Raw genomic sequence first — 13,278 nt, 5'->3', positions numbered from 1 at the left:
TACAGGAATCAGAATACTAGCATTGTGTTTTTAAACTTTTTATTGAAGTGTAATGTATAATGTACTACAGAAAAGTACACATCATAGTGCACAGCTTGTTGAATTTTCATATTTATGTATTTTTCAACTTATCTACAAGGTTGTATGATTTGCCTTTTTTTTTCTCCCCAGATAATTTTTATGGTGGGAAGAGGATATCTATCTCCAGATCTCAGTAAGGTACGGAGTAACTGTCCAAAAGCCATGAAGAGATTAATGGCAGAGTGCCTAAAAAAGAAAAGAGACGAGAGACCACTCTTCCCCCAAGTAAGAAAAAGCTTTATGTTACCTAAAAGGATGGACTAATATTCAGATGCATATTTTTAAACACTTTTTGTAGCACACAGTTGTATTTCATGGATTTGGATTCCATGTGGTTGTGTGCAGACTCCAGATAAGTAGACACATAAAGATGATTTTATAAAGACTGAGTAGTGGCACACCTAGAAACTTACAATCCCGGTACAAAATATTCAGAAAGACTTTTTTTTGTCTAACATTTCTCACACTTTTTGGCCTCAGAACCCTTGTACACATTTAGAAATTGTTGAAGACCCTCCCTCAAAGAGCTTTCATTTCCGTAAGTAATAATAATTACCATTTTAGAAATTAAAACTGTTTTTAAAATATTTATTTATAAATTTATTTAGACATATAAAACCAGTACATGTTAAATAATGTTTTTGTGGAAAATAATTATATTTTCACAAACAAAAAAATCAGTGAGGGGGCCGGCCCCGTGGCCGAGTGGTTAAGTTGGTGTGCTCTGCTTCGGCGGCCCAGGGTTTCGCCAGTTGAGATCCTGGGCACGGACATGGCACCGCTCATCAAGCCATGCTGAGGCAGCATCCCACATGCCACAACTAGAAGGACTCACAACTAAAAATACACAACTATGTACTGGGGGGCTTTAGGGAGAAAAAGGAAAAATAAAATCTTTAAATTAAAAAAAGAAGTGAGAAGAGAGGCATTGTTTTACATTTTTTGCAAATCTCTGCAAAAAGAAGACAGCTGGATTCTCTTCTCTTGCATTCATTATGTTGCAATACCTTATATCATGTAGCCTCTGAAAACTCCACTTAGACTTGTAAAATAATGACAAGTAAAAGGGAAATAATATCTTAGTGTTATGAAGATAGTTTTGATATTGTAGTATATATCATATCATGTAGATATGTAGATAAAATAGTAGATATTGCAGTATAAATTCAGTGTTTTATGATGCTTAGGAAATTTCCTGAAAGCACTGTATAAATGTCTCAGTAAATCAATACAGTTTTCAAGTGGGAAATTCTGACTCCCATAGTTACTTAGCTATCGTAATTATGGGGTTGGTCCTTTGTGAACCCATATGCCTTTGAATACCCAGTCTTCCCCGGGTAACTTAGAAGTCACTGTTATAGGAATGAGTGAATCTTTTATTCCCATCTAAAGAATTAAAGACAGAATTGATGGTTTTAACAAGTCTCTCTGGGGCCGTCTCAGAGCCAGGAGGGGAGGCTAAATGGTTGGGTAGGTAGATGTTTTACATATTGGGATTCTAAGTTACTGTTCCTCTAAGGAAGAGTTTTGGTGGTTTTTTTTTTTTTAACCCAGAAAACCACTGGTTTAAGACTATCAAAGTTAAAGACCAGTATTGTTGACCACTATCAGCAGGTCCCTACACCATGTTCTCTTTTCACATCCCCGGGGCTAGAGTTTCCTATTTCACATGGTTGATGTACATTAATAATGCAAATTCTATCTTTGGGCCCACTTTTTAAATGATATTAAAAGGGACAAAATGGTCATACTTCTAAATATAGGTAACATTTCACTCATTGCATGGTGTCAGAAAATGAAGTGCATGTATGAGTTTTCTAGGTTATTAAAGGCTACCTCTTAAGTATTATTTTTCAGTTTTCATTGTAGGATCTCTTTCACACAATGTACAAATTTCAAATGGCTAAAGATTCATATCTAAAAAAGAAAACTGTAAAATATGAAATCATTTTTATACCTTGAGGTAGGAAAGATTTTCCTAAGTAAGAGACAAAATCTAGAAGTGCTAGAGGTAAAGAATAGCAGACATGGCTACGTTAAAAGTTTTTAGGGCCTGGCCCCATGGCCGAGTGGTTGAGTTCAGGTGCTCCTCTTCAGTAGCGAGGGTTTCACTGGTTCAGATCCTGGGTGCAGACATGGCACCACTCATCAAGCCATGCTGAGGTGGCATCCCACATAGCGCAACCAGAAGGACCTACAACTAGAATATACAACTGTGTGCTGGGGGCTTTGGGGAGAAGAAGAAAAATAAATAAATAAATAAAAAAGAAGATTGGCAACAGATGTTAGCTCAGATGCCAATTTAAAAAAAAAGTTTTTAAACTTCTATATAGTAAAAATAATATTGAAAGATAAACAGAAAAATAATTGTGACATGTATAACAGAGTAAATATGTGTTATACAAAGGACTCCTACAAATCAGTAAATAAGAGATAATCAATAGAAAATGAGCAAAGGATATGAACTGGTGACTCACAATGTAAACACAGATGGTGAATGAACTTAGGAAAGGATGTTAAGAATTCAGTGACATCAGTAGAATGCAAAGTTAACACACCAGTGAAATAACATTTTGGTTTTGCCTCTCAGATTGGAAATATCTACCATTGGGAACAATGTTGGAAAGTGAGAAAGATCCTTCCTTGTAAATTTTTTAGCGGTATTGATGGGAAGTGAATTGGTTTGGCCTTTTGAAAGGGCTTGGTAGAATCCGTAAACTTAAAATACATAGACCCTTTGCTCTGGTAATTCCACTCCTAAAAATCTGTGCTATAGAACCTGCTTCCACAAGTATTCAGATATATACAGGAATGTTTATTGTAATTGGAAAAGATAAAGACATAAAGGTCAAGGTATAGAGGAATATAGAGGACATGGATATCAGTGAGGGAAAACAATGCAAAAAAACGTGTATAGTATGATACTACTTTAAATGGTGATGAGGGTGGGGAAGGGCTCTGTTTTCATGTCTGCATGTTTATGCATAGGAAAGATCGAGAAGAAAGTATAGACTTGGGACCAGCCAGGTGGCATAGTGGTTAAGTTCAGGTGCTCTGCTTCAGCGGCCCCGGGTTCGCCGCTTCAGATCGCCATTGGGGACCTATGCACTGCTCATCAGGCCATGCTGTGGCAGCATCCCACATATAAAGTAGAGGAAGATTGGCACAGATGTTAGCTCAGAGCTAATCTTCCTCAAAAAAAGAAAGAAAGAAAGAAAGTATAGACTCTTTAACAGTGGTTACCCCTGCAAGGTAGGATTTGTACTTTTTGTATTACTTGCATTTTTATTTATATGTTATGCTTGTAGTTTTAAAATTTTTGTAACGTTGCTTACTTCTTTACCTTCTTATACTAATCATTATGCAGATTACAGTTTAACTTAAAAAAGAAATTTTGGTAGCTCAGAAAAATGATAGTAATGGCTGCTAAGCAGGTTTTATTGAGTACTTACTATATGCCAGGCAGTGTGCCAAGCCCTTTACACATATGTCTCATGCTTATGAACATGCTTTATCATACTGTATGCCTTCAAAGGTCATTACTTGTTTCTTTGTACCTTAAAATATGCTAAATTTCTGTGTTTTGTCTGTTGGTATCTATTTGGAGAGTTTTCCTGTCTTCTCCTTCACTCTTGGGTTGTCACTTGTCACTTCTCACTCCTGTGCCACTAGCAGCCTGGGTCACTGGGATCCTACTTTTAATTATGTGTGTGTAAGACATTTCCCATGACTAAGTTTTTTTAAAGAATGAGTTACTCTGATGGCTGTTATGACGTCTTAGAGTGCTTTACTTATTTATGCTCCATCTTCTTCCCAAAAGGGACTTGTTATCTGTGAGAAATGGGTGTATAATTGGTTTAAAATTTTTTATTTACTGTTCCAAGGCTGGCACATTATCTAAAAAAGCTAACTATGGGTTACTTTCCCCATTCAGTTTACAGAGATAAAAGCTGTAGCAGTTTGGTAATTTTCTTTTCTTTTTAAGGAAAAATATCTATTTTTTTAGTATTTTTCCAGGCATTCAGGATAATACTGAAAACAATGTAAGACTTCAGATGCTTTCTTGTAAAGTGTGATAGGATTCTTAAAGATTAACAGAACTTAGATTTTTATTCTTCTTTCTTTTTTCTTTCTTTTCCCTTTTTTCAGATTCTCGCCTCTATTGAGCTGCTGGCCCGCTCATTGCCAAAAATTCACCGCAGTGCATCAGAGCCCTCCTTGAATCGGGCTGGCTTCCAGACAGAGGATTTTAGTCTATATGCTTGTGCTTCTCCGAAAACACCCATCCAGGCAGGGGGATATGGTGCGTTTCCTGTCCACTGAAACAAATTCAGTGAGTGAGAGAGAGAGTATAGGAGGGTAGGGACAAAGGAAAATGAACATATATTTGCTTATATATTTGTTAAATTGAATAGGCTGTTCTTATTTTAAAAAGGTGAACCAAAGAACACGTATGTTTTTAAAGACTGGATATAATTTTTTCCCAAGCTAAAATTCATACTTAGCATTGGATTTTCAACATCCAGGGGTTTTTTTAAATGCACAGTCCTTGCTGAAAATTTTCCGTGCCTCTTCCAGAGGCTTTACTTCCTGTTCCAAGTTTGTTTTGTTTACTTGGTTATTCTACTTATTAAACTTCAATTAAACGTTTCTCACGCACCTTTTGTTATTAGTTACCACACATCCATTCAGGACTCCCCAGACCAGCGCCCCTCCTGAGCGGGTGTTTGTAGGTGGGAGGGTCACAGCAGGTTAGCCTGTGTTAGGTCAGGCATACCAACAGATCTAATTTAGGAAGTTGCTAGAATCGAGTAATCCTATTTTTATTCTTAATATTTATTATGTAACTATTTATTTCAGTTTGGAAAATAGAGATTTCCTTTATTCCCTTAAAGCAATAGACTAAATTTCTTTTTATAAATTATGGATGCAGGTAACCAAAGATATTGCTGATCAGTGGCATGTTTGACAGGAGTAACATGGTTTAACTTTGGATTTTTATTGGGGAAATGTTATAAACTGGAGTTCCTTTTAGATAATATTTCTTAGAATATCAAGGGTGTCTTAAACATACAGAAGTTGAATTTCCTTACAAATGCGTTGCCTCCTCTACCCCCAAAAAAGCATCACAGAATTCTGTGAGAACTTTTAGGTTTGTTTGTTTTTCTTTTAGATATCTCTGCTTGCCAAACAACCAGGTAATAGATTTTTTAAAAATTACTGTTACTTTAGATTGTGCTTAACTCTCGTGATACCTGTTTTAGCAATCACCTTATCAAACTGCCTCACAAAATTTCTGTGCTCTTTATATTCTTTGCCCAAGAAGATTCTAGTTATTATGAATGAATGCTGTTCTCTTTTTTGCATTCCACAGCGTGAAGTATTTGTTGACAGTTTCTAATGCTTACGCTTTCATGTGTTGAAAATGGCTGTAATGTGGCAGTCAGCATATTCTTACTGTGAACCAGAATCGTATTGAGAATCAAAAGTGAAAAGAAGCAACATTGCTCTCATCTTATCTAAGAAATTGCCATCTCCACTTCAGAGTCAGCCTAGGGACCAAAGGCAGCCTCTTAAATAAATCTTCATTTACTCAATTTGGATTTGTGATGATTTTTAAATAGAGCTGGCAGTTCAGGGTTATTCTAGCACACAGATAACATCTGCTTAAATGCCATCCTTCTTTGAGGTCAGTCAAGAAGAAAATTGGGGGACTTTACACTAATGATAATTTAGTTTTTAAATACCACAAATAAATTTTTGAAATACTTTCTTTATTTGAATAGATTAGATTTCATCCAGGGAAACCACTCAATGATAAGTATGGCATTCCTTTTGCTCCTCATTTGGGTAGCTTAAGATAAGTAATGCCACTTAGGCTTTTAGAAGTTGATCCATAACTTTCAATTTAAGCAAGAGTAGTGAAAAAGAACATTAACTCATATTTTAAAAAATGAGAAAAAGTTGTAAACGTCGCATGTTGGAAAACATCAAAGTGCATGATTTCTAAATCCTCCAGTGACACTAAAGATAGGATTATTAGTAATTATTATGGGATTTTATTCACAAATTGAATAGCAAGCATGTAGCTAACAAAGTTTTTACAAAATTGACTTGGTCTGTGGAATGCTCAAAAGCTTTGAGCATTGTGAGGCATGGGAGTCAAAGGATCTTTTTATTGCTAGAGCTCTTCCTATAATTCCCCAGTATACTTGCTTCACTTTTATCTTCCTTTCCTTGTTCACTCTCTTTTTTTCCCCCCACGCTACCCACACTATCCGCGGCCGGGTCCCCCACCATCTGCTTTTGACTTCTTTCTCTTCTTTCTTTAGAGGGCATTGCTAAGCTCTTAGAACTGCTTAGAAACTCATTATGCTATCCTGTAGACATTGACATGCCTCCAAAGGGTTGCATAGTAATTCTCTTTTTTCCAAATTGGGCCCACTGGAAATGTTAGTAGAAGACCATTCAGAATACAGCAGGTGAGATGTTTCCATAACACGGATCTGGAGAAGTAGGAAGCGTTGGAATGATATGTGGTAGTCTCCCTTTCTGTTGTTCTCTGTTTTATATCGAGTTTTAGATATGTTCTCCAAATAAGGAGAAGCATTTTTCTGACCATATGTAGAGTTAATCTCTTTGACTAGGTAATTGAAACAGAAAGGCATTCATTCTCTTGTGACTGACTGCTTCTTTCCTAAAGCCTGAACCCTCAGATATTTTCATTAAGGTTGATTTCCTTTTTTTAGAAAGCAACCTCTTTATAAAATTTGCCTTCTAAAGTTACTAGTCTATGATGAGGAATGAGATTTGTCTTATTAAGTTTCAGTTGTGTAGGGATCACAGTATTTAATCAGATGCTTCAGGTTTATTTTCAGATATTACAATACTGTACCAGCCATTTAAACACTAAACCAGCAGTTAAAATCATCCCATCTCTAAAATAGTAACTGTGTTAACACCTCAGCTTCAAAGGCCTTGCTCTCAAGTGGGTCACTCTCAATTTAAGGAAATGATCTGCCCTTTTTTTCTTTAATATTATGAAATGGGTACTTCATGACTAAAGCATTTTGTCAGTTACAGTCTTATTTGAGTGAAAATTATTGAGCATTTCTGTAGCACTTTTTATTTTACTAAATATTTCATCTCTCCTGTGATCATTTCTCTGAGAATTTAAGAATTCCAGTGTGTCTATGCCAGAATATTCATTGTCCTTTTGAAACTACCTGAAAGGTCACCAAAAAGAAAGAATGGGACTTACTCTGGTTTCAAATGATGCCCCCTACCTCTGAGCAGTGATTGATTTATGTAGAAAATAACATACTAGATTTTTCATAGCATATTTTATCTTTAAGTAATTTTTATCAAATTATGTGTATGACAGCCACTGAAATACCTTCAGTTCTGGAATAAAGGGTAATTATTTTGTAGTATCGTAAAACTAGTTAATGAAGTCCTTAGCTTTAAAATAAACAAACCATGATATTTGAGGTGTCTGAAATCACAGGGTCTTCCCAAGTGTTCTCTGCCCTATTCCTAAACAAAGTCAAATGGAAAATAGAGCTTAGGTTTTTCTCAACCAGAAAGGAGGTAAAAAAAAAATGTTTCATTTTGGCCCCTGATTTTTCATAATATCATTATGAATATCATTAAATTTCATAATAATTTAAATTAATATACCAAGATTTTCAAAAAGTCATAGAATATCTGGATGTTTTACTTCAAGTAACTTCACACAGCAGAGTTGACTGTTCTCTTAAATAAGATAGGGTAGAATGTAGGATAATAGAGATTTCCAGATAGCAAGAAGGAATAAGCAAGGAAGGATTTTTTCCCCCCAAAAACAGATTCATCTCCTGTGACCTCTGTTTTTTCCTTAAATTTCTCCATGATTTCAGGGACATATGTAGAGTTTTGTTTTATTGATGTCTAAACTGAGTTCTTTTTGTCTTTTTTTTCTTGGACCTGAAGTCCGGTTATGAACAGAACTGCATTCTGTTAGGGACGGTAGGCTCTGGTAGGACCGTCTTAGTGTTTGCTCTGCCGGTGTTTGATGTGGAGTTTGTTGGTAAGATTTTGTGCTTTCGGGGGTAGTTTTGTGTGTTTTTATTTTTAAGGCTAATATTTAAGTTTGTAGGGTGGAACACTTCAACAAAATGGAGTGTCTGATTGTAATAATGAATAGGAAACATCTGAAGATTTTTTGATGCAGTATATAAGATTTGGCATAGAGTTTATCATTTTCTGATATTCTGTCACTTAAAGGATGAATTCCAGCCCTTGTTTATAACGATTTCTGTTAAGTAAATCCTATTTTTACACTGGCTTCCTTTAATTAGATTTAGATTCTGCTAGATACAGTGACTACTCATAAGAATGTTAAAAATTGCTTTAAAGAAATGTATTAAAAAAATAGCAGCCTTAAAACCATAATGTACTGAAACCATAAGCAAAGGTAGTGAGAATGTTTATATATTTCTAGAGTCTCTGTTAACATAATATTCTCCTGTGGTTATGCTCTAAATATTTTACTCTCCAAGGTCTTAGCAATTTGGTTATTTTTTTTCATCAGTGCCTAACTCCCCAGTCCTTTTAACGTTCAATATGAGATAATAATTCTTTTATCCTTCCTTGATCTTTTGACTCACAATCCCTTGGTTAATTGCTTTGTTAAAAGGAATCTGTAGATGGGAAGAGACAGTATCAGTATCAGCAGTCCAATTAGTAGTTGTATTCAGAATGGGAAAACAAATTATTAATTATTGAAAACTGTTTAGGGGCTTATTAATTGTTAAGACCCTGGACTTTTGGAATCAGCACCTTACTTTGCCTTCCAACTCTGCCATTTTCTAGATGTGAGATCTCAGGCAAGTTACTTAACCACTCTAAATCCCAGCTTGCTCCTTTATGAAATAAAGAGGAATAATAACACCTGCCTCATAGAGTTATTGTGAGGATCAGATGCAAATGTGTATAAAATATTCAGTGAGGCACCTGGTATATAACAGGCACTCAAACAGTTGCTAATATTATCAGCATCCAATCTGAGGGTTCAGTTAGCCTGTCATTAACAATATGTTGTTTTGGGGACATGCCACTGTTCTCTAGTAACCAGTTGGCATCTAATAGCAATCAGAAAATGGATAGGTTATTTCTAAATTAAATAGTGTATTCATTTAAGTGATTACTTGGATTCTCATGAGAAGCTGCTATTACTGAAAAAGGATGTTAAGGCTGACTAAATTCTGCTAGTTGTCAGTTATTAACCAACCCCCAGAAATTAACTATAGTATATATTATAAGAGGAACCGACCTCTAGGTACAAGTAGAAGCTTTGGACAAAATGGTAGGTGAAAAATAATGGCATGAAGTCCCCCATATTCGGTAAGCTAAAGGAGTGTAGTACCTCAAAGGGACTTTGTGGTTTAAAGGATTTCTTATGCTGAGAATAATGTTCAGTGGCATGTGCCTATGTGTAATTTTTGGTAGTTTAAAAGGTGAAATGAACTAGAAAATGGAGGGACTGGATTTTCTTTCCTTCTGTCAAATGTGTAATGTGGACAAATCATTCGACCATTTAATTTAATTCTTGGGGGCCAGCCCGGTGGCGTAGCAGTTAAGATCGCATGTTCCGAGTCGGTGGCCTGGGGTTCACTGGTTCGGATGTGGGGTGCAGACATGGCACTGCTTGGCAGGCCATGCTGTGGCAGGCATCCCACATATAAAGTAGAAGGAGCTGGGCATGGATGTTAGCTCAGGGCCAGTCTTCCTCAGGAAAAAGGAGGAAGATTGGCAGCAGATGTTAGCTCAGGGCTAATCTTCTTCAAAAAACAAAAAAAAGGATAATTCTTGCTTCTTCCTTCCTAATAGTGGCATTATAGTAATGAAAATGAGTTGATAATTCAGGGGGTGGGGGAGTATTCTACAAATCAGCCTTATTACTATTTTACAATCTGTTTCTGAGAAATTTTGTTCATTGGAACTGTTTTCAGCTTGATTAGAACCATAGCATGTAAAACCCAAGTGGGAAGGTATCTGCACACTTGACAGTGAGGTTTCAATGAGGCTTTTCTGTGTCTCTAGGTTATTTGAGATAACTTTTTTAAAATTAGCTCTTGTCCTCCCTCTACAGGAGAATTTGCAGCCTTCAAGTAGCCACACCATCATGGCAGCATCTACTCTTATTTCTTAAGTCTTGTGTTCGTACAATTTGTTAACATCAAAACACAGTTCTGTTCCTCAAATCTTTTTTTAAAGATACAAAATTTTCACTGCATAAGCTGGTGTGGAACAGAATGGAATTTCCCATCCAACAAAAGAGGGAAGAATGTTTTAGGAACCAGAATTCTCTGCTGCCAGTGTTTCTTCTTCAACACAAATACCACGTGCATACAAGTCTGCCCACTCCCAGGAAGAGGAGAGACCCTGAGTTCTGACCTTTTGATGGTCAGGCATGATGGAAAGAAACTGCTGCTACAGCTTGGGAGATTTGCTATGGAAAGTCTGCCAGTCAACTTTGCCCTTCTAACCACCAGATCAATATGTGGCTGATCATCTGATGGGGCAGTTGCAATCACCAAGCATCGTTCTCTTTTCTGTTCTGGGATTTTGTTGTGGAGCTCTTTCCCCTAGCCACCACCGGTTAATTTCTGAGGGATGGAACAAAAATGCAGCATGCCCTTTCTGTGTGGTGTATGTTCAGTCCTTGACAAATTTTTATCAAAATGGAGCTGTTTTAATTAAATGGAGGATGAGAGGTGAGGAGGGAGGTACATTTTGATGTAGAGGAAAAGGGAATGCTGCATCTTTTTCCTGACCTACTGGGTTTCTGGCCTTCTGTTTCCTTGCTCACTGAGGGTGTCCGCCTAACCAAGCAGGCTGGAAAGTGCTGGCACACATTGCCTTCTTTTCTCATTGGGTCCAGCAATGAAGACAAGTGTTTGGGATTTTTTTTATTTTTCCTCCACAATGTAGCAAGTTCTCAGGAAAATACAGTTGATATCTTCCTCCTAAGCTCTTCCAGTCACCAAGTACTTAGTGGCTACTTTGTCCAGGGCACAAAATGCCATGGCAGTATCTAGTTAAAAGCCTACAATACTGATAACAGTTTTGAATGTGAGACATTTATGTAATTTAAATGTAAGGTACAAGTTTTAATTTGAGTTTCTTCTATTTTTATTAAAAAAATAATTTTCAGATTTAATTGAATTGGAATAAAATACTTCCCACCAGAATTATATATCCTGGAAAATTGTATTTTTGTTACATAAGCAACTTTTAAAGAAAGATGATTATCCTTTTCTTTACCTAAATATGGGGAGTCTTAGCATAATGACAAATATTTATAATTTTTAAATTAGTGGTACTTGCTGGATCCACACTAACGTCTTTGCTAATATTTCATTGTTTCTTCCAACTTACTCCTACACTGCATCCTACATCCTCTTTCTAGTCTTTTATCTAAAATATGCAACCTAAAATAAAAATGGTGGTGTCTCCATTCATTCTCCTTCTTCCTTTTTTCCCAAGCCTGGTCTTCAAAAGGTTAGGTAATTTGACAGATGAGTTCCCCAGGCAGAGAACAGGGCAATTTTAGGGGTATTGGGACTGAGGGAGGATGTGTGAAGCCTAATGTCAGTTGTTTTTATAGAAAGAGCTGCTGTGGTATTAAGAAGCTCCTTCTTTATCTTTGCATAAATGGAAAATATAACCGAGTCGTAGCTTCCTTTGGCCTTTACTAAAGGGCGGTATAAATCACCGTAGTAGCAACAAAAGTGACTCTAGATGTATTAATGGCAGATTAATGGTAAATACCTCCCTTATCATGAGTCTAGAATCTCTTATCAGGATTTAAGAATGTAAATCAAATCAAATGTACGTAGTCCAACCAAGCTATGTAGCCAGGGACCTAAAAGAAATTAGACAGGACCTATAAAATAAATCAGGGAATTAGAAATTGTTATTTAAAATGTTCAAATTGTAACTTGCCCCACTACATCTTTCAGCCTACTAAAGCTCACTGCCGTTAGATGATTTTTGCTGAGATAACTGTATTCAGAGGAAGGCCTACTGAAAATTCCGCAGACCTGTAAAAGTGGCCCCACTAAAAGGGAAAATATCCTGAAGTTATGAATGAGTTTGAAAAGCAGTGTATTCTTAAGCCTTACACGAGCAGAGCAATATCTTAAAAAGTTCAAAAGTTGCAAAGATGGAAATGATTTGTGGTGATTTGAAGAGCATCTTACATGCAAAATGCTGTCTCTCTTTGAAAAGCAGTATTTTTCTCTTTAAATATGTCCCTATAGATGCTTTCAAACATGATTGTGTTCCTTTTACCAAGATTTCAGGGAACTGGGCTTGACAGTAGGCATGTCCTGCTGAGCAGGTGGAGCCTGCCAGAGGCCCAGGCACAGGGCCGCCTCAGGCAGCAGGAGCCCGCATGGGAGCTGGTTCTGGAGGAAGCTTAGCATTGGAATTTTCAAAACAAAATTCAAGGTGAAACACCTTTTTCTTCCCTTTCTTTTTAGTTTACTATCTCATTTGAAAAAGGGGAGCAGACGTGATCTCAAATGAAGCTATGCCCAGAAAGCAGGCTCAGGGTATTCTTGAGAGATTTTTGTAGAGCCCTTAAAACATAAAATAAAATTTTAAATTTCCCTTTGTTTTTTTCCATCAAATAGTTTTTTCTTTAGTTTACAAATGACATGAAAAAAGGGGTTTTCCTCTGAGTTTTACTTGCTTTATTTTTTGATGCTTAGACTACAGATAGACGTGTTGAGCTCCTAAGAAAATACAAGGAAGAACTCCTTGTTTGTGCAAAGCACTTTATAGGTAATTTGTGTGGATAGTACGCGGCTCCTTCACTGATTATTATCTGTCTTTTCTGTAAAGTGGCTGCAGTGCCTTCTGTAGTGTATTTTATTTTAGGTAAGGAGAGGTGAAGCCTTCTGAAAAATTTGAGAGAAACCATAAAAGATTGTTTTGAAATGTGTAGTATTTCTGATGAACTTTTTCATCCTCGAACTGCAGTCTAGGGTCCAGACTGTTGCCACTGAAATAATATTGACCAAAAAGTAGTTTATAAAAGAGATTTGTGAATAGGAAATCCAACGTGATCATTTGTATTTATGTGCACCTTAAAAGAAGATTCTTTCTAGCTGTCAAATTCTGGTTCCTGAACATCCAGTCCCTGATTGT

The 13,278-nt window shown here is 36.5% G+C and overlaps 1 protein-coding gene across 4 annotated transcripts in view; it reads left to right on the top strand.

Annotated features, from left to right (window-relative positions):
* Window positions 1–11,944, top strand: part of BRAF (B-Raf proto-oncogene, serine/threonine kinase) — a 142,123-nt gene extending 130,179 nt beyond the window's left edge. For 3 of the 4 annotated variants that reach the window (XM_044774278.2, XM_070514705.1, XM_070514692.1), the window contains 3 exons: window positions 172–306; window positions 4,231–4,384; window positions 10,214–11,944. In XM_044774278.2, the coding sequence (XP_044630213.1) occupies window positions 172–306; window positions 4,231–4,384; window positions 10,214–10,236 (312 nt within the window). In that variant the 3' untranslated portion in view covers window positions 10,237–11,944. Of the gene's footprint in view, window positions 1–171; window positions 307–4,230; window positions 4,415–10,213 lie in introns of all 4 variants that reach the window. The other variant, XM_070514688.1, reaches the window with a different exon arrangement.
* The last annotated feature ends 1,334 nt before the right edge of the window (window positions 11,945–13,278 follow it).

The sequence above is a fragment of the Equus asinus genome, chromosome 1, assembly GCF_041296235.1.
Source record: "Equus asinus isolate D_3611 breed Donkey chromosome 1, EquAss-T2T_v2, whole genome shotgun sequence".
NCBI classification, from domain to species: domain Eukaryota; kingdom Metazoa; phylum Chordata; class Mammalia; order Perissodactyla; family Equidae; genus Equus; species Equus asinus.
This window is presented reverse-complemented; position numbering and strand designations above follow the sequence as displayed.